This window comes from Neopelma chrysocephalum, unplaced genomic scaffold (genome assembly GCF_003984885.1).
Source record: "Neopelma chrysocephalum unplaced genomic scaffold, ASM398488v2 Primary Assembly neopelma1_91, whole genome shotgun sequence".
NCBI lineage: Eukaryota > Metazoa > Chordata > Aves > Passeriformes > Pipridae > Neopelma > Neopelma chrysocephalum.
The window spans coordinates 26,276-45,827 of record NW_020897753.1 but is presented as its reverse complement, the minus strand read 5'-3'; the positions used below and the strand labels follow the sequence as shown (position 1 = coordinate 45,827).

The 19,552-nt window shown below is 40.4% G+C and overlaps 1 protein-coding gene across 1 annotated transcript in view; it reads right to left on the bottom strand.

The window, feature by feature from the left end:
• LOC113972354 (aprataxin and PNK-like factor) overlaps window positions 1-15,833 on the bottom strand; it is a 30,777-nt gene extending 14,944 nt beyond the window's left edge. The window contains exons 1-5 of the mRNA XM_027693322.1: window positions 15,547-15,833; window positions 10,609-10,734; window positions 9,292-9,338; window positions 7,264-7,302; window positions 3,329-3,508 (exon numbers count right to left, since the gene is read on the bottom strand). Coding sequence (XP_027549123.1) covers window positions 3,329-3,508; window positions 7,264-7,302; window positions 9,292-9,338; window positions 10,609-10,734; window positions 15,547-15,659 — 505 coding nt within the window. The 5' untranslated portion in view covers window positions 15,660-15,833. The remainder of the gene's footprint in view (window positions 1-3,328; window positions 3,509-7,263; window positions 7,303-9,291; window positions 9,339-10,608; window positions 10,735-15,546) is intronic.
• Between the last annotated feature and the right edge of the window lie 3,719 nt (window positions 15,834-19,552).

Sequence of the window (19,552 nt, the reverse complement as noted above, 5' to 3'; positions counted from 1 at the left end):
TACTGCAGCACCTTCCCCAGGGATAACTGAGGGTAAAATCCAGCCTCTGCTCCTTCACAATGAAAAACAAAAACCCATGTGTAACTGCAAGCTCAAATGGGGACCCAAAAAAACTAAGAGAAGAAAAAGCACTTATTCTCAGAAACAAGCACTAAGAAAACAAAGGCTGTATGTTATTAAAGCAATTGTCCCTTTACCACAGGGGGATGACCTCCAGACCTCTAGGGTAGGTCAAAATAGCCAGCACGGTAAATTTTCCTGACAACTGACTGACTCAGTCAGAAGCCCAGACTTGGTTGTGCTCCTTCTTGGAGCCTGTCAGCCTTTCCTGTGACAACAGCACCCTCCAGCTGCTGCCTCTGCAGCACAGCGTCACTGAAAACTGCATCAGCTTACACCAAACGCCTTGGGAACACGGCCATGCAGATATTCCCAGGATTCCAACAAGTGGCAACACATGTTTCAGCTTTTGTCATTAGGGCACCCAGGCACTTACCCAGTGCTTGTGGTGTCTGCATTCTCCCTCGCCCCCTGTGTCAGCAGGGCTGTGACTCGTGCTTGGGGTGCTCCCCTCCAAACACTCAATGCCTTATGTGCAGAAAAACAAACACCATTGAGCAGAAAAAAGCAGAATTGAAGCAAGAGAACACTACTCCCTCAGACTTACAGATCTCTCACCCTCTGTTAGGATTCTGTTCCAGATTGCACCCTTACATATGTTGCCAGGAAAAGCCTCAAATCACAAAATCACAGAATCAATTAGGCTGGAAAAGACCTCTAAGATCACAGAGTCCGACTTTTGACCAAACACCACAATATCAACTAGACCATAGCACTAAGTGCTACATCCAGTTGTTTCTTAAACACCTCCAGAGACAGTGACTCCACCACATCCCTGGGCAGTTCATCCCAACGTTTAATCAACCTTTTTGAGAAGAAATTCTTCCTTATGTCCAACCTATACCTCCCCTGGCACAGCTTGAGAACTATGTCCCCTTGTCCTGTCACTTGTTGTCTCGGCGGAGAGGATGAACCCCACCCAGCTACAACCTCCTTTCAGGTAGTTGTAGAGAGTGGTAAGATCATCCCTGAGCCTCCTCTTCTCCAGGCTAAACAACCCCAGCTCCCTTAGCTGCACCTCAAAATCACTGATGAGGCGGGGATCCCTACAGCTTCTAAAGTGACCTTCGTAATACCATGCAGAACAAAAGAACACAGGACAAACCCTGATGTAAAACCACCAATAATCATGGATAGTAAGAAACATCACTGAGCACATAGTTGCTCAAGGCACAAAGTCACCTTCCTCAAAACCAAGACTTGGTAAGTGACAGAAGACACATTAAGATGGCAATATTCCCTGGAAAAAGGCATCCCCAAGCTAAAAAGGATCATCAAAACCCCATTTAAACTTCTCTACCTGCTCATCTGCTGGTTCCAGAAGAAAAAATGTGGAAGTTAACACATGGAAAGCATCACAGGAAGCAGGAAAGCACAGCAATAAAATCTGGGCATGCAGCACTCCAAAAAAGCCAGGGGTGAAGCACTGTTCCAGAATAGCTCTGTAAAGTGCTCCAACATACACCAGTCACTGTAGAAGTCAAGAGAAAAGTCATACGGTGAAACACCTCAAAAAAAGGTCGGAGCCTCTGAAAAGCCAAAGAAATAAAACAAACAGGTCTGAAGGACTCCAGGGCCACGTGGTGATGCACTCCAAAAAATACCAGGTGAGGAAGAAAACAATAGAATCAGTGGGCAATGTGCTAAAGAAAGACAGTGAAGGACTTCTCTGTGAGGCTGTGATGAACGACTCCAATAAAAGTTGGGCAGTAAGGTGAAGGAAACCAACGTAATACAACATGAGATTCCAAAAAGAGCTGGGCCTTGTGGCAAAGGGCTCCTGCAGAGGCAGCACAGCACAGCGTAAAACTCCTCAGGGGTGGCACAGTGAAAGACTTTTGTGGGGCAGCTTCTCAGGGTGGACAAGGTGAAGGGCTCCAGAGGGTCCATGAGGTAAGGAGCTGGCTCCTGAGGTGGTCAGGAGCAACAACATGGTGGTCCAGCAGGTCTGGCCCATGGCTTCCAGACTGGCTCACCTGTCTCCTGGCCCTGAGGGCAACAGCTTTCCCACCCAACACAGCCCCAACATGGTGGGAGCAGGAGTGCTCAGGGCTGTAGGGAGGGGTTGAGGCCACACACAGCTCGGTGCAGAAATGGCAAGGCCCAGGCACCACTGGATTTGGTTTCCCTTAGCAGTTTTTTCCTCAAGAGGAGCCTCAGCACAACAAGAGGGGCGCGTGAGCCTGAGTCAAAAAACCCAGCATCGGTATTGTAGAGCACACCACATCCACAGAGTCCTCCTGAAAAGTCCATAAAAACAGCTGGAGTGTATTTGGATGCCTATTTGCAGCCACACAAGAATGATTCCCCTGCTGAACTTTAGGACTGTGTCCAAAAAAGTGCCAAATTCATATGGCTCCAGTCAGCTGCCCCAAAACATACTAAAACTTTTTAACTTACTTTCTAGGAGGTTCAGGGAAGTGGTGAACACACTGAAGGCAAGATATTCCAACAATGTCTTTAGAAGTCACAGACACACAGTTACACATCTTTCCCACTGTATGTTACAAGTTTATTTGTGCAAAAATACAGTCAGTCATCAAGACTTCAGCTTTGCTGAGAACTGAACACAATTGCAGTGATATACAGGCATGGAGAGAAGTACTGTTGTAAATGGAGCAAATACACCATAACTGTTGTTGAGCCAACCAAGTGGTTCAATACGCTTGAGATACTGTTCTCAAGTGACTTAGACAATTTGTATTTAATTACTGTACCTCAAGACAATCAACAAAATGATACCTAAAAGGAAAACTGCAAGCAGAATAATGAAGTTTACAACTGCACTAACTCAAAGGAACATTAAAAAATGGTTTAGGCTTTCCTAATGCCAGTATTTCTTTCAAGCACAGGGAGATGAAGTTTTAACAACCTTTAAAATTGTATTTCAAAATAAGAGACACCAACGGCATTGTAAAACAAATAGATGAGGAAAAGAAAGAAAAAACAACCAAAATTTTCAGAGCTCCATCCTAGTGGGTCCACCACTTAACAAAAAAAGCACCACACCATCCCCAAAATAATCCATATGGACAAAAAGGCATCGCTGAATCCCCCGGCCCCACTAAAATCTTCCTGTAAATCCTACATCACTGAGAAAAAGTTTTCAAACAATTCCTCTCCTCTGTCCAACAACATCTTAACAGAACCACATTGGACACTCATAGCATCGTTCCAAGCAGCTATTTTTTGGTCTTAAGAAATCTACCTGCTTCTTGCACAAGTGTTTCAACATCCTCATTGTCCTTTTCTTCTGAACTTGGTTCCCAGTCTGAGTCCTTATCAGTAGGTTCGCACTCCTCTTCCTCATCATCTATAAAGCTGTCATTGAGGTCATACTCATTGGCTTCATCATCATTGGCACTGTCTTTCTCCCCAGTCCTTTTTCCTGTAGGGACAAAAATGTCATGTATTCCTGAATCATATGTGCAGAACCCAAGAGCCCTCCCAGAGCCCACCAAGTTAAGTCTCTCTCCTCAAGAGGAGAAGGAATCACCTAAACACATCTATCTTCTGATTTACTTCCATGGTTACTTTGATCCTAGATCAAAGACGACTTCTTCATCCATCCATATATACTTAGGGTTATTTTATACTTTCAGTCTTTGGAATCTGACATGGCTTTTAATTCCTACTCACTTCTTTCCTGAGCTTCAGGTGAGAGAAGGGAGTCTTCTATATCACTTGCCTCGTACGTTCTCCATTTGGATCCATGCTGGATAGTCTGTGCTTCCTTTCTGAACATGGGTTAGGGAAATAACAAGTGCTGAACACTTTCCTCAGCTGGGGGCAGCCTACCTGTGTCCCAGTTCAGTCTGTTATATCGCACTGCTTTCCAATCCGCTTCTCATCCACCTACTTCACAACTTACATTTTGCCATCAAATTGCCTTCTGCCTTCACAGCATTTCACAATAGTCTTTATTGGCAGGAATCATACTTGGAAGCCTCTCCTTAGAAGAAATGGATACCATTCACAGCATGCTCCAAAACTTTCTTACAGTTTGTCTTGCAGCAGTCTTTGCATTGCTTGAACATGTTGGCACATTTAAATTGATTCCCAGAGGCAGGATAATTCTGCTGTTTGAGGAAGCCTTATCTATCTGACTTGGTAGGTATCGATAGGTAGGTATCTATACATAGCTGCTGCCATGGCAGCATTGACTTCTTTTATTTATCAGTAGTGAGCACCTTCAACAAGGTAATTTTCACTGCATTTTGGCAGATATGTGTAACCTTTTCTCTGCAAGCCTATGACATCTCCCTTTTTCTTACATGTCCACAATTCCCAACTAGCCATGGCCTGTTAATATTCCAATCATATCTTATTCTGCCATTAAGCCACACCTCTGAGTTTAAGCTTCCAATTTCGGCATTCTTATCTAGAGATAACCTCTCAATGATATAGGGACAGATAACTTATCTGTTGAGCAGCTATCATCAGCTTTCAAATGAAACTATAAACATGTATTTTTTTCCCAGCTACAGACCCCAGTTCAAGTCCTCACATTTATATTAGCCATAAGCATTTTCCAGCAAACTCTTAAAGCTTTAGGTCAGAGTTCCAGGCACTCAAGCTGTGTGTGGTGAACAACCACCACCACTGTTACCTTGTGTAGTCAGACCACAGACTCTATCAATTACACTTTTTTATCACTGGGAATGCTACTGTTCCAGAATTACCTTCCTTTTTATGCTTGCTAGTTTATTGTTTAACAGACTTCAGTGGAAATTAATCATGGCCATGTCAGCCCATACCAGCAGAATTTCTTGTACAATTCATCACAGACTATGGTTCTGCAGAATGAGTTATGGCTTGAAGGGGAGGAACCAAAACAAAAATGTGGAATGCCATAAGAAGAAAATCCCACTACTCAGACTAAGCTTATGAGAATAATAAGCCCAAGAGCTGCTTAGCAAAGAAAAGCTCTTCTTCACTTTCACACCACTATGGGGACATTTTACAAGAGAAGCAGGAATTCTGGCACAATACTTATGACTTCTGTATTTTTCCTACAAATGCAGGACTAGCATACTATGTTCTCCCTCCCTGTACACCCATGCTTTTAGATTTCAGCAGGGAATGATGCACTTCCTTCCATGTCTTCCCCATCCATCTCTTTCCACTGTAGTTTAATTCAGCACCACAGCCCCAACACTGCTCATTTCTGCCTCTTCCCCAGTGCTGTATTTATAAAGATGACCTTTAAACTTTCTCTGAAAGTATCTCCTTCATGTGGGGAGAAAAAGCTTGCTGACCACTCCTCCCAAAGAGTTCTATTTGGAAGTGAGCTGATCAGCTTGCTAGAAAACCTACAAAGAAGTGCGTAGGAGAATCCTGCATATTCTATGGTCACAGCAGGTCATTCATCTCAGTAGCAACACAACAGTGAGGTCATTCAGTTGTGACAATTTAATGACAGCATAACTCTTGACTTTTTTTTTCTTCCTCCCTCACAACTACTCCCCCAGTAATTTGTCTCAGACTATTTCTCGGAACATTCTCTGCAGGCAATTTGTAAACCCTCTGGTAGCAATTAGACTAAAAATGTTAAACATGTCAAATGTCACGTAGAACCTCTTCTCTTAGCTGGTGGAGTTTAAATACACATGTAGGGAAACTAATCCTGCTATGCTTAACGGTGCAGTTGTGCCAAAATAAAGGTTAATGAAGCCCTGACTGTTTGTGTGACCCTGCTTGGTACAACTGCCTCAGGTGTGAACCTGCTGAGCATTACCTTTCACAAGCTCTGCCCTCAAGAGAGCTAAGTAAGCCAGTCAACAAGATATTTAAAAATTTTTAAAAATCCGGTAAATATGAAGAACACTTTAATGAATTAATTCCCTTCTTTCCTCCGTGCATGGAATATCAATTCTTCCCCAGTTCTTACTTAGTAACAAGAGTTGAATTTGATAGATTTAGACTTTTAGATATGCACACAGCCCAGCCCAGTTTCATTCCAAAATCTTCACCACTCACTGCTCTTACACTGCTGCCAACAGCCTCTGACCACTCTGTAACACATTTTTACAAGGGACTTCTAATCAAGATGGGGCTGGTACTTGCATCACAGGATGCACCAAAGCACACAGGTAACAAATATGCCTGAGAGTATTGTGGTGCACGGATACAGCCATAGCAAGCATTTGGTGAGAGCCAAAGAGCACACATGTTTGATAAGGAATTGGTATGGGAAAGAAATTTCTCAGCAGGAAGTTTAAAACAACCTCCTGCACCCACCCACAACAGAAATGAAGGCCAAATCACTTTGCCTAGAAAACTAACTACAACTATTTGCACTTTATTTATTTTCTTTAGAAGGAAGACGTCATTTGAGGAATTCTTTAGGAAATGCCCAGCCACACCTTGGTGATCTCAAGGAAGACAAGCCAGTTCCCACTCCTGCTCAACATGCAGCAGTTCCACACCTTCCTGTCTTGCTCAGGCCAGTGAAAGCAAAGACTGCATAGCATCACAATTTCACTGCTCTTTAAAGCTCACTTTTAAATTATTTTAGAAAGAATAAGAAGCTTCACATTTAGAAGCTGAGACACAAAAGAATCCTGGAAGCAGCCCTTAAGCGTATTTAAAACCATGCATCCACAACATATAAACTTCTTTCACTTTAGTCCTAACAAGCCAGTATTTACCCTGAAATATCAATACCTAACTGTAAGTTTAAGAAAAGTTCATGTTCACATGTACAGATTATCACTCGAAAGTTATTTCAAGGTCAATGGAATGCACAAGGAATATCTACATGTTTCAGGAGCAATCAATCTTTATGGGGCAACCTTAACTAGCTTTGTATGAAATATTGGATTCCTTTCATCCTAATGTGGCCCCTGTGTAAGGAAGGAAGAATTGATTTAGCCACATGTGTCTTTTGTTTGAAAAAAAAAACCTCGTTTGTTTTCTCGCCTGCTTCCAGGGAAGTACAGACATGATTATCCAGAAAGCCTGGCACAAATTCAATTGAAGCAGTATTACTTGTAAGAAAACAAGAAGGATTTTACTAAAATAACAATTACATTCTCCTCAGGTAAGTATTAGCAAGCATCTATAGTACTATTAAATGCCAAAAAACCCACAGCAGACCTGCTGTGCCCCATGCTGATATGCCCATTCATAACTTTACAACACCATTTTTTGAAGTTTGTTGTTGGGTTCCTCTTTCAGTTCCTAAAGAAAGGGAAGTTTTTAGTCAGGACAGAGTGAACCCTGACATAAGGGTTATGCCATTAAACAAATCCTGCCATGCTTGTGCTGCACTTACAAGTATAAAAGCCACGCTGCTGCCCAAAACCACCTTTTTTGCCTTGAATCATTCCCAAGAGATTATCCAGACGAACTGTTCTCAGTGTTATGACCCCTGCCATCTGTAGACAAATGTCACCAACAAAGGTTGGGGGTTTTTAAGAAGAAAACTGGAGTATTTAAAAGCATTTATATATTTTACGCTATTGTTTCCATAACTGCAGTTCTTTCCTTAGTAATGTCACAATCCTGAGTCTTTACAGTAAAATACATTATCATTACAATTCCATTAATGTTCTGCTCTAAACTACTGTTTATTGCATTGGGATTTCCCGAGGAAAAAAACCCTAGATTTGATAATCTAGAAAAAGCACAAAAAAATGGAAGTAAATTGTGAAGTATCTCTTTCAATTCTTGAAGAACAGAAAAAATGTAAACAGCACATTCCCCTCTGTTTTTCAACAAGTCGAGTTGCTGGAATATAAAAAGACTACAAAGTGTTAGAATAGGAACTCAAATTCAGTTTTAGGCCTCAAGAGAAGAGGGGGACTCAGAGGTGATTGGGTGCCAGGGCAGTGTTCCCTGAAGAGCCAATCACCACTCATGTTGTTCGCTTCTGCTCAAAATCATATATACACCGCCCACTGGAAGCTGTTGGCAAGAGTTCTGTTGTTGGTGTCTGCTGCGTGTAGGTGTGGAAGGCCGGGGGGTGGCTGGGCTCCCTCTCTCTCCCCTCTGGGGGGGAGAGGGGAGCCCTGCGGCCCCCCCAGCTCTGCCTAGCCCAGAGCAGAGTTAGAGGCAGCATTCTGAGTGTGTGCAGTGAGGGAAGAGACTCACGTGAGCACCTGAACCTGACTTGAGGTGAGAGGCAGGCTTTTGTAGCCAAGCCTTCTCCCTCCCTCCTTTTCTACAGCTAAGCTGTGGAGGGGGGCTTTTCCTTTCCCTCTGCTGGAAAGTGGAGGAGAGGCTCAGCATTGAAGCTGAGCCAAGTGGAGGGGCCGTGGAGGTAGGCCCGGCGCTCGGGAGAAAGAGTCCCAAGCGAAATTGGAGACGGACCCCCCCCCACAGAGAGAGAGGGGGGGGGGCCCGGAGGATGTCTCTGCCACGCAGGACAACTGAAAACCTGAGGAGAAATCCACATGCCAGGACGTGGACACTTGATAAGCAGAACCACACTGCAGCAGCCTACGAACCAAGGTATGAGAGAGAGAGATCACACAGCAGCAGGAGAGCAAGGACTCAGAGCTATCTTCTCGGACTTCATGAGGAGGAGAGACTACAACAAAACAACTGGAACTTGGTGAGGGAGGAGCGTTCAGGCCCAGAACACTCCCACAGAGGGACTGGTTACTTTCTGGCCTTGAAAAGGCTCTTTCCTGGACTAAACTTAAAGGAGGGGCTTGAAAGGATTGGTTGATAGAAATGTAATATATATAGTTGTCTTTAGTTTGTATAGTATTTATTTGTGTAAATAAATGTATATATACTTCCCCCTTCCCCTACAGAAGCCTCTGGCCTGAAAGTTTCTCTTCGGTGTTGGCACAAATTGTGGGAGGGGGTGGAAAAGCCTGAAAATTGGATTTTAGATTTCTAACGTGGCTCAAACTGCCACAAGAACATACATGCAAAAATAAGTTCTCACAGTAAGAAAACCACTGGTCCCCCCCAAAAAAGAAAATACAGAAAGACGATGGATATGGTTGCAATGTTTGGTTTAGAGCATCAAAAACCTTTAAAATTGTAACTTACCGAAAGAAAAAAAAAAACAGAAAAAAAATAATCCAAATACAGAGTAAGATGTAAATTTTATTCTAAAAGTAGATTAAAGCATTTTATTACAAGTTTTGGGTATCCATCACTGGGTTTGGGGTTTTTTTCCTCACACTTTGAGCAGTATTGAACAAGTTGGCTTACCTGGAGGCGCAGTGTGCTTGTATTCCAGCTTGTGCTGTGGGTTCTTCCTGCAAAGAAGAAAATAGTAAAAGCTTGATTCATCACCTTGTTCCACACTTAACAAGTCCAGAATTCCCTGGTATTTTATGGATAATTTTCAAGGCATAGCATTTAGATCAGTTGATTATGCTCCTTTCAAGTAGTGGCCAACACAGGAGGACAACAAAAAGAACACGAAAAACCTTCAAATTATATCTGTTGCTTTATCAAAAGAATTATCACTGTTTCACGGATGCCTCTTTTCCTCTACACCCGAAGAATGAAGCAAATATTAAGAAATTACCAACTCATACAACACAGAGGTTGTCTTATCTGGACGGAGAGACAGTTTGGGGTTTAGATAAAGCATCCATTGTACTCCTGAAAAGCACATTGGCAATTTCATTACTGATATAAACCTACATTGCTCAGCCTGAGACGAAAAGTTCGTCTCATAGAAGTTTATAAGAGAAACACTTTTTCTGCATTAGCTGAATAGAATCATGGCTTTTTCTTAAAAGCTGCCCTCATTTTGTTACATTTTATGGAGAACATGCTCTTTAGGATCACCGCACTTTCCAAGAGAAAAGGTTTCTCTGCAGAAAGAATCTTTATTAACAGCAGCCCTTAGTTTCAACATGGCCCCACAGAAGTCTTATTGCCTCAAAATATATCTTTTTATCCATTGTGGGAATTCCACAGCAGTGAAACTCTACTAAGCAAAAGCGTAAAACCTAGATACTGAAAAACAAATAGAACAAAACAATATTTTGAGGAAAATCAACAGTGCTTAAAAGAAAATAGCAGTCAGCCATAAACTGGTTTTATTTATTTACCTCAACTATGCTTTCTAACAACTCAAATACTGATTAAAATAGTTTTTATACAAAATATCAACAAACACTTTATCAAAACTTAAACTAAAAGTTACATATCAGGAACACCAGGTAACAATAAATTATATATAAACAATACATTTATATAAAAGAACAGTTTACTGAATGCTGAAAAGAGAAGAAGTGTTGACCTTCAAGTCACTGAATAGGTTCCAAGACTCAAGTTTTCATTTGCCAGTTGAAATTACAAACAAAGCAGTGATTTTTAATGTGTCACTGTGCAAAATATGCACAGACTCAGGTGTTTTAAAGGTAGCAGTCTGACCATGGCACATTTCAGAAGGCTACAGTCAAGATTTAACACCAAGAATTATTCTCATTATTCTACCGTCATTTTGCAACTGCAGGGGAGAACATTCTTAGCCTGTAAACAAGAAGAGCCACCTTGTACAGTGTTTCTAACCTATAACAAGCTGTTCCATACAGACACTCGGGTCGGTTGTCGTTGTTATCCTGAGATATCATCTCCATGTCATGATAGTCGTCATCATTAGAGTGACTGAACTGCTGGAAGTGAATGGGATTCTTCCTGCAAAAGACAAATATACACCAAAACCTGACTGTTCTGTTTCAACACAAGAAGCAAAGACAAGAAAGGTATTACTAAATCAGCGACAGCTCATTTTTTAGTGGTTACGAAAAGAGGAGCTTTTAATGTTTAACCTGATGCAGAACATAAGACCTACTTTCAGGATAACAAAAGAAAAGTTTTGTCTCAGCTGCAACAGAGGTCAAAATAAGAATTTTCCTATTTGCCATCAGCTTTAAGTTTCAAACCTCCAACACATACACAATAGGTTTTATTAGAACAACAACTGACATGAAGTTGTACCATAAGATGTAACAACCGCACGTGTAGTTGAGTCACATCAATGTTAGTGATGAGAGCACATGACCAGGACCCACAATTTCCTGCTCTACAGCACTTGAATCCCAGGTGAACAAGTAGGGAACACAAATATATGCATCACTGAAAGAACATTCCTGCTGCTTCTATGCAACAAATTTCCACACATCATACAAGACAAGGCAGCCATAAACAGCATCACTTATAGAAGAGTGTCTCTCACAGAACTGCTGTAAGTGATGTTAAAAAGAACACAGAAAAACATGTTATAACTTCAGGAGAAATTCATGTGACAGATCAAAACACACTACAAAAAAATACATCAAAATGAACATATTGGTACCAAAAGCAAATCTACCTTTTCCCCATGATTTCTTTTAGATTTCTTTTTTTTCCAAGCATAATATTTAAAAGCAAGAAATGTGAGACATTTTAATAATTTTTTTTTCCAAAAGACATCCACAACACACTTCAGTGATTACCAAAATTATTCCCGGAGCACATAACCTGTAGTTTGTTTGTGCACTTCTCAAAGATCCAGTATTCCTTGGATCTACTTCCACAGCTGAAAGGCTTCTTGTCTTAGTCTTTTCTGTTACTTCTGCAAACTGTAAGGTAAATAAAATAATGCTTCCCTAGAAACCACTGCTAGGTTGCATTTACCGGTCTTTTATTCCACGAGTTCTCATGAAACATTAATTCTTATGCCAAATTCAGACTGGCTGCCTAATTCTTTTCCCATTTAAAAATAAATGGGATGAAACCAACTCATTTTAGAGCCCATTTTCTTTGTTTTCTCGATGAACTGCGCTAACAAACTAGCAATAATAGCAAGAATTCTCAGTCATTTGAAACACAATTCATCTTCTCCAAAGGATACAGCAGCAACTAATGTTCTTTGAAATAATTTTAATCTGTATTCCTACAACAAGATACATGTAGCATCGCAGTCTCCAAGGAAAGAAGGCCTTTTAGCTGTCAATTAGCCAATTTATTGTATTTTAGGAGATAATCTTTTCCTTTCAAAAATTTGCTTCAACACCTACACTAAACAGCCCTTACTGGAGGAGAGAAAAAAAAAAGAAGGGAAGAGCAACAAAAGGGTCATGATGCACAAGACCTCATTATCAGGCTTCAGGAGACTTGGGGTCAGTGGATGGTGCTCCTCAAATCATACATTTTCTGTGAAGCACCTTGAACATGTCCCACTGCAGAGGCTCAGGTCTAGTAGAAACATCATATTTTATCTTACTTTTACCTGGATAATTTGTACTTTTTCTACTTCTCTGTGTAGTGCAACAATACTCAGCAAAATAAATGGAAGCACAAAAGTGCATAAGTAATATTAAGCAAATATTTCCCCTTCTTGCAAAAAAACCCCTAAGGCTTCTTTCTTAAAAGTTTTGTTTGAGGTTTTTTTATCATTTATTTTTAGACATAAGATATTTGAGTTACAAGAGCACATTATCACACTGTAAGCTGCACTCCAAAGTTAGGTTTCATAACAAAGCCTCACTGCACAGGGATTTGTATTCGTTTGATCAAATCAAGACCATTAGGCCTTACTTACACAAAAAGCAACCAAATAAAAACCTATTTTAAGAATAAAGTTTCATGACTGCTGCCTTCATATAAACATACTGGCACAGTAACTGCAGCTTTGATTTCACAGAAGCTCTAAATTTGTATCCTCACACTTCATGATGCAGGAAACTACGCAAACAAAAACTATGCAAATAAAATTTTAAAAGTTCTTCACCGTCAACGCAGTCAACTCAAGCAGAAGTTGGGAAGTATTGCTCAGTGAAATATTTAATACAGCTATTCATCTATGTAGCCACCAAAAGTAACAGTTAAAAGCTTTTTCTAAAGCAATTTTAACTGGCCACTTCGGAATCCCTGACTCCTCACAATCCCATGCAGAAGCCCCATGGCTATCTCAAGGGCTTATTTTCTCAGCTACTGGAAAAAACTGGTAGTGAAAATGTAATTTATTACCAGCACTACTTATAAAGCTGTAGAATTCAAGCCTGCAGTTATGCCACAACTACACATAAGATGTTTCTAAGTTCTAAATTTTAAGTCTTATTAGAAGACAGGACTCAAAAAAAAAAAAAGTCAGGTGCAGGTCTTTAGCTGCCAGACTTACAAGCTTAAGGTGAAAGGAAAAATAATTTTATAAACAATCAAATAGCCAAACATTTAGAAAAACAGACAAATCCAAAGGTTGGTTGAGCATCTCCTGCTTTGACAGGTACAGGAGAGATTTACACACCCCCATTCAGCAGAGAACTGTATCCCAGGCTACGGCAAAAGGACTGAATTTTGGACAAAATTTGTGAGTTCCAATGTGAGAAAAAAGTTCAGGTCTCCTGTACCCTTCTATGTGGCCTTTGAAAAGGGGAGTGGTGGTGGATTTACTTTTATTTTTAATTTCCTGTTCTTCCAGCTTCAGAAAAACAAGCAACAGACAAGAAAAAGAGCACACAACAGCATTCAGAGGGTGAGTTCCTTGACAACAAATATAGGCAGCTACAACACATACAGAGCACTTTGTCTCCCAGTGGTAACAGCAGTTCCTTTCAATTTGGTAAAGCCTCAGGCCACCTCAGAAAGAAAACATGACACTGGAGGAAGGTGACAAGAAGATTCCCTGGGGTGAGAGGTTCCATCAAGCTTGGTTCTTTCAAAACCAGTGATTTCAAATTCATAAATGAAGAAACTGAACTACGGGTTACAAAGTTATTTCCTAAATGTTTAAGACAGGTGTAAGAGATATCTAATCAAATTAATAGATTTAATACTTAATCTGTGCTCTAACACAGCTCTGCACCAATGCAGAAACAGCTATTTGGGGGCCTTGAATTAAAAGCAAATACAAAGACAGATTACAAAGCACATTTCTATTACTGCAAAAAGGCAGGTTCCGTCTCATGACATTTCCCGAAGATCAAAGCTGATATTTTTGATACTCCCTATTTACAAATTTCTTTGACTAAGTAGGATTAATATGTGTTATTTCAGAACATTTTTTCTTATAAAGCAATACTTTCCAAAAGTATTGTTGTCAAATGTTTTGCAGTCAAAAGAAGAAACCAAGAAGAAATGTGCACATGTAGACTCCTACTCCTTATTACCTGTACCTAAGATTTGCCTTCCTAAAGATTAGGAATATTTCAGCATATCAGAGCATTAAATTACCTTAACACCCATACAAGGGAAAACTTGTCTGAGCAAAATTAAAAGTAGTTGGAGCAAAACTGAGGCTGCATTTGTAGTACTGGGTCAACTAAATTGTCTAATAAAACATGTTTTCATCATAATCATTAAGGGAAAAAACGAGATACATGAAAACTGAAGCATGATGTGCTCACGAACACAACAGCTTTATGGTTTTGATATACACAGTTATCTCACCATTAGGCCCACCAAACATCCAATCACTTGTGCTTAGTTGTTTTCTCCTCAAACTCACTGTTTTTCTTATTGCTGAAGTCCCTTTGGGGAAGGGGAAAAAAGTCACAGGACTCCCTGTTTCCTGGATTAGCCATATCTTTTGCGTTTACAATGCACATGGGTTTATCTAGAGCTCAAAACCCTCTCCTAAATTTAGTTCTCAGGTCACCGGGCATTTTCTAGTCTCAAGAGCACCTCCAGATTTCCAGCTTCCCTTCAGTATAACAACACGGGACACCACAGATCTTTTCTGGGCAGAAATAACTAGCAGGAGGCCAAGCACCCAGTACTGGTGTTCTGGAATTTCGCTGGAACATTTGTACGACAAATCCTCCACTGTGAATTAAGAGGATATAAGTGGAAGAGAAAAAGAGGAAAAAAGGAAAAACCCCCAATTGTTACAGTATTTCCAAAGACACCGACCATATAAGGGTTAACCTGGAGTTCCTAAGTATGCCTTGTTCTGGTTTACGGGGAAATTAAAGCTTAAAAAAAAGCACCAAAAGGCAAAGTTATAATAAAAGAAATTTTTGATTATTTAGGGGTGACAAATAATAAGTATTTTAAACACTCAGATCACAAAGCAGGCAATAAATAAAAAAAAAAAAAACCTTCAATAAATACAATCATCTTTCATATAAGTCTCACCTGCTAATAAAATAAGCCTACAGGGTCTATGTTGGGCATTTCAACCTTTTACATCTCTTCTTCCTGCTGGTTCCTGGTACTGTATACACAGGTCTCTTATTTCTTTTTAAAATGGACCTTTGTCTCTTACTTCCTACAACACTTCACCTTTTAATTGCTGAGTACTTCATCCCTTGTTTGGGCTATATTAGCAGTTAGCAAGATATCTTGGCTCCTCCTTTTACCCTTCTAAAATTATTGTTCTGCCATTTGTTTCTCAGCAGTCCCCTGTTCACCAAAAGATCTTTTTTCAAATTAATACTTGTAATGACTTTACCATTTTCTCTTCCATAGCTAATATACTACTTCTAAATAGCAAGCTAGCCCAAGCTAGTTTTAATTTTGCTTTACCTGTAACAGGCACTTCCATACATGCATGGTGTCCTCTTATGCTGGATATTTTTGGAGCTTTCTGAAGCATCTGCACTTCTGGTTGAATCAGAAATCTCAGTCTCGCAATCCATATTTGCATCAGGCTCAAGAATCCCTTCCTGGGCACCACAATATTGGGAAGTCCTGCCCCAGTGAGCTTGTTGGCTTGTAGAACCAGTACTCTGCTCTTTGTTTTCTGTTTCCTCAGTTCTATTGTCTTTACTGGAGGTCTGACCTACTCTTTTAGAACATTTGCTATGCAGCTGCCTATCTTTTTTTCCAAAGAACTTCCGGTGTTTTTTGTTCCAGTCTTGCCATTTCCTTCCATATCTCTTGTGGTATTCTCAAGAAGAAATCCAGATGTATTCTGTGGAACAAGGTTACATTTTGAAGGACCTGAAAACTTACACTCCAGAATTCAAAGCTTTAAAACTCAAACTGTGCCTCGTCATTCCTGCTTTCAAAATCAGAGAACCATAGAACAGTCCAGGTTGGAAAGGATCTCGAAAGATCATCTAGTCCAGCCTTTAAAATCTTCTAATCCACTTTCCAAGGTCAAAGTTCACTGCTAAATAGAGTTGCTGAATAAAAGGCTGGAGTTAAGAAAACAACACACAACACACTTTAAAGAAAACTTATCCTAAAGCTCCCATTCTTGGCCTCAGTTCCCTCATAGAACGAGCTCCTCTCTCACCACCTCAATTTGTGAACAGTCCAAGGACTTTAATTTAAATTAACTTCCAATCAAAAGTACTCCCCTTGAAAAAATTAATGGGCATTATATAGATGAAGATATAGTAGACTCTAGAAGAATGGACACTCCTACAGTTGAATCAATTTTAATGTGCTAAGTACTAAGATATATGAAATATATATATATATTTATCTATATATGAAGATATATGGGAATTCATGATACACACCTTGAGCTTAAACCCACCCTGATAGATCTGAAATGGTTCAGATCATGACTAAATCATAAAACAGTCTGTCATAGATACCATCAGACAAAGAGTTCAGCTTTGACACATACCGCATTTTAAATTTTGGAACAAATGTACATTTAAAGTGAGAGATGTGTTGTTTAGAAAAAGAATACAAGACATATAACCAAGACAAGAACACTGTCCTGACAACTGAGACATTACCTGGAAGCATATCTACATTGAAGGCTGAACTACTGTGATACATCACAGAACTATTCCAAGGTCTCTGCTCTCTGCAGGTTATTATCCAAGTTTCCCCTCCAGTAAATTTATACTTAGTTTACACAGATGTGTTTGGCAGAGTTTGAAAAGCAGCCAGTGGTTTCCTGCTTGATTTTGTTCCTTTCAATGCAAGCCTCATAAAATTTTATCCAAAACCAGAGACAATTACTTTTGAGTAACAACATGATTAAGAAAGGGCAAAATCAGCATTAATATCAGATGATCCTGACAGCAGCACAGTTAGTAACTCAACTCAAAGGCAACCCCCAAAATAAGGCTCAGCAAACAACTGCAGCTTAAGAAATCAGCCTTCCTTTGCAAAGGGAGGCACAAATTATCCTAATTTCCCGCTCTCACTTGTGACTCTCTACCACATTCATTGCCTGTATTATACTTAACGAGACTAAACTCACTCATTAGGATCAGCTACACACCAGGCTGCGATCCAGGGAAAAAAAAGCCGCCTGCACTCCAGCACTGGGTTAACACGGACGGGCCCTCAGCGCTCTCTGGTGGCTGCTGCTGCTTACAACAATTCAGATTATTTTTGCTTTTTTCCCTACAGAACATTTTCTCAATCGCTTTAAATGCAACACCAGGACCATGATTTGGGCTTTGACATCAAAATTACTGTCTTTCAGAGCTCTCTATGACTATTAATTTCGCTTGCCCTAACCCATTAGTTCTCCTGCAAAGTCACGAAGGCAATTTCTTACACTGCGCTTGAGACTGAATGATTTATGAAATTATTAGGTGAAAATAAGTAAGGTTTCATACTTAAAAATCGCAAAATGGAATAATTCATTATGTAGTCACCTAATAATCTGACAAAGAGAAAATAGCACAGCAGCTGTTATTAATGCACCTAATGAACAGCAAAGCTCACCACTTGGAACACTTTTCCAGATTAACCACTGTTACACCAAAACTACTCTGAAGGGTTTGCTCTCCATGAGCAGTTCATTTCAATTAACTTTAAGATTTAATTAAAACAACAAAATCTTTTTCAGTGTCAAAATCATACCAAATAATACCGCCTTAAGTGTTTTATCAGATCCTGGAACAGATCCATGTAATTCTAACACCTCCCCAGGCTGTTCACTTAGAGGATACAAGTGAGAGCCTCAGTTTGCTCTCACCAGCATATGCTTTGTTTTTCTTTGGCAATGATCCTTCTCTTTTCCTCACTTGCAAGTTGCTGTCAGTAAGGATTTGGCTGCCTGTAAACTGCTGTCGCACAGACAGTGACCAGCTGGACTGCAGGGTGTGTTCACTCTGCCACAAATCGTTTGGGATTTCAGGTTACTTTTTTTTTCCCTTTCCTTTTTTTTGACTCAAAGATTTTGAGACAGTGGCATAAGCACACTCCATGCTACCCTTCCTTTGAAACACAGCAGCTGCTGAGCCACACGCCATCATTATCTGACCACAAAACTTCACCCACTAGAATGGCAATAGCTTGGGCAAAGCCCACTGTCACACCATCACCTATCCCCTCACGATTCTCAGAAAAAGAAACCAGACACACCAAGCCACTCCTAGGACCTGTGCTTTGGCCCATGTCTTCCTGCCTCTTGCTGCAAAGCTCAAAGTCTAGTATTTCTGTGGAACATTTCCGGTGTGATTCCCAGATTCCAAGGAGGAAATGCAGAAAACTAAGTCACTGAAGGTTTCCATGATCCTTGTTACAGAGCTGCCCAACAGACTAGTATTTCAAAACAACAAACCACAAGCAGAACACAAAGTTATGTTGTAGACCCAGCCTTCAACATGATATTGCCAACTACATTCTCAACTTTTTTTGCAATACCATGGTTCTTCCCTGAGCCAAAAAGTTACCTGAGATGAAGGAATAGGGATGGAAAGGCAGCTCCTTTTCCCTTAATCTTGCTCTTCACCTTCAAAATCCTCTATAGTTTCTCCAGAAGCTAATCTTTTTTTCTGTTGCACATTTACTTCTGATTTCAATGACTCTATGTCACTTTCTCCCCTTCTACGGTCTTTTTTCTTTCTGTGACCTAAAAAAAAAAAAAAAGAGGTACTTTTGGAATGCAATTTTTTCAGTGAAATCCTGACCACATTGGAAATCTACAGCTACATCAAAGCAGAACACAGGGCAAATGGCACGAGAGACAGCAGCAGTTGTGCCTGTGCTGTTTCAACAACACATTTTACACTTACTGCTTATAGGAGTAAAAAGTATGCTTGAGAACGAAACAGACAATTAAGGGGGAATTTGGAGGAAAACAATAAATACGTGGCAAAGGATATTCTGGAATGAATGTATCAGTATGAGTGACAATAACTCACACCTCAGAGGTGCAAGGATGGCTTACCAGAGACCTTTGGTATAACTGTCCCTTCAGACCACCTGTTTATACAGGCAGACATTAATTAGGGCACAGCAAAATCAGAGCGTGCCCATTTCCCTGGGCAACCACATGGCAGCTGATCATTTCATCAGCCAATAACCAACACAGAAAAAGACAGTGAAATAAAGTTCTGTCTCTCTGAAAAAGTTCACATCTCAGGAAACCTCAAGATCCCTGTACTGAAGCAGTATTTTCTGGATATACAGCTGGGAGAGACCCGGGGCCACCCTCCTGGTTTTGCTATAGCTTCAGCTGCTGCAAAACACATTCAGAAGGAAGATACTTGATGCCATTTTAAAAGACTCCAAAAACTCTCTTCCTTCAAAAAAATGTGCCAGAGTGATGTGTATGAAGCAAGGAATTTTCCCAGATTTTAATGTCTGATTTCAAACCCACAGATCAGTG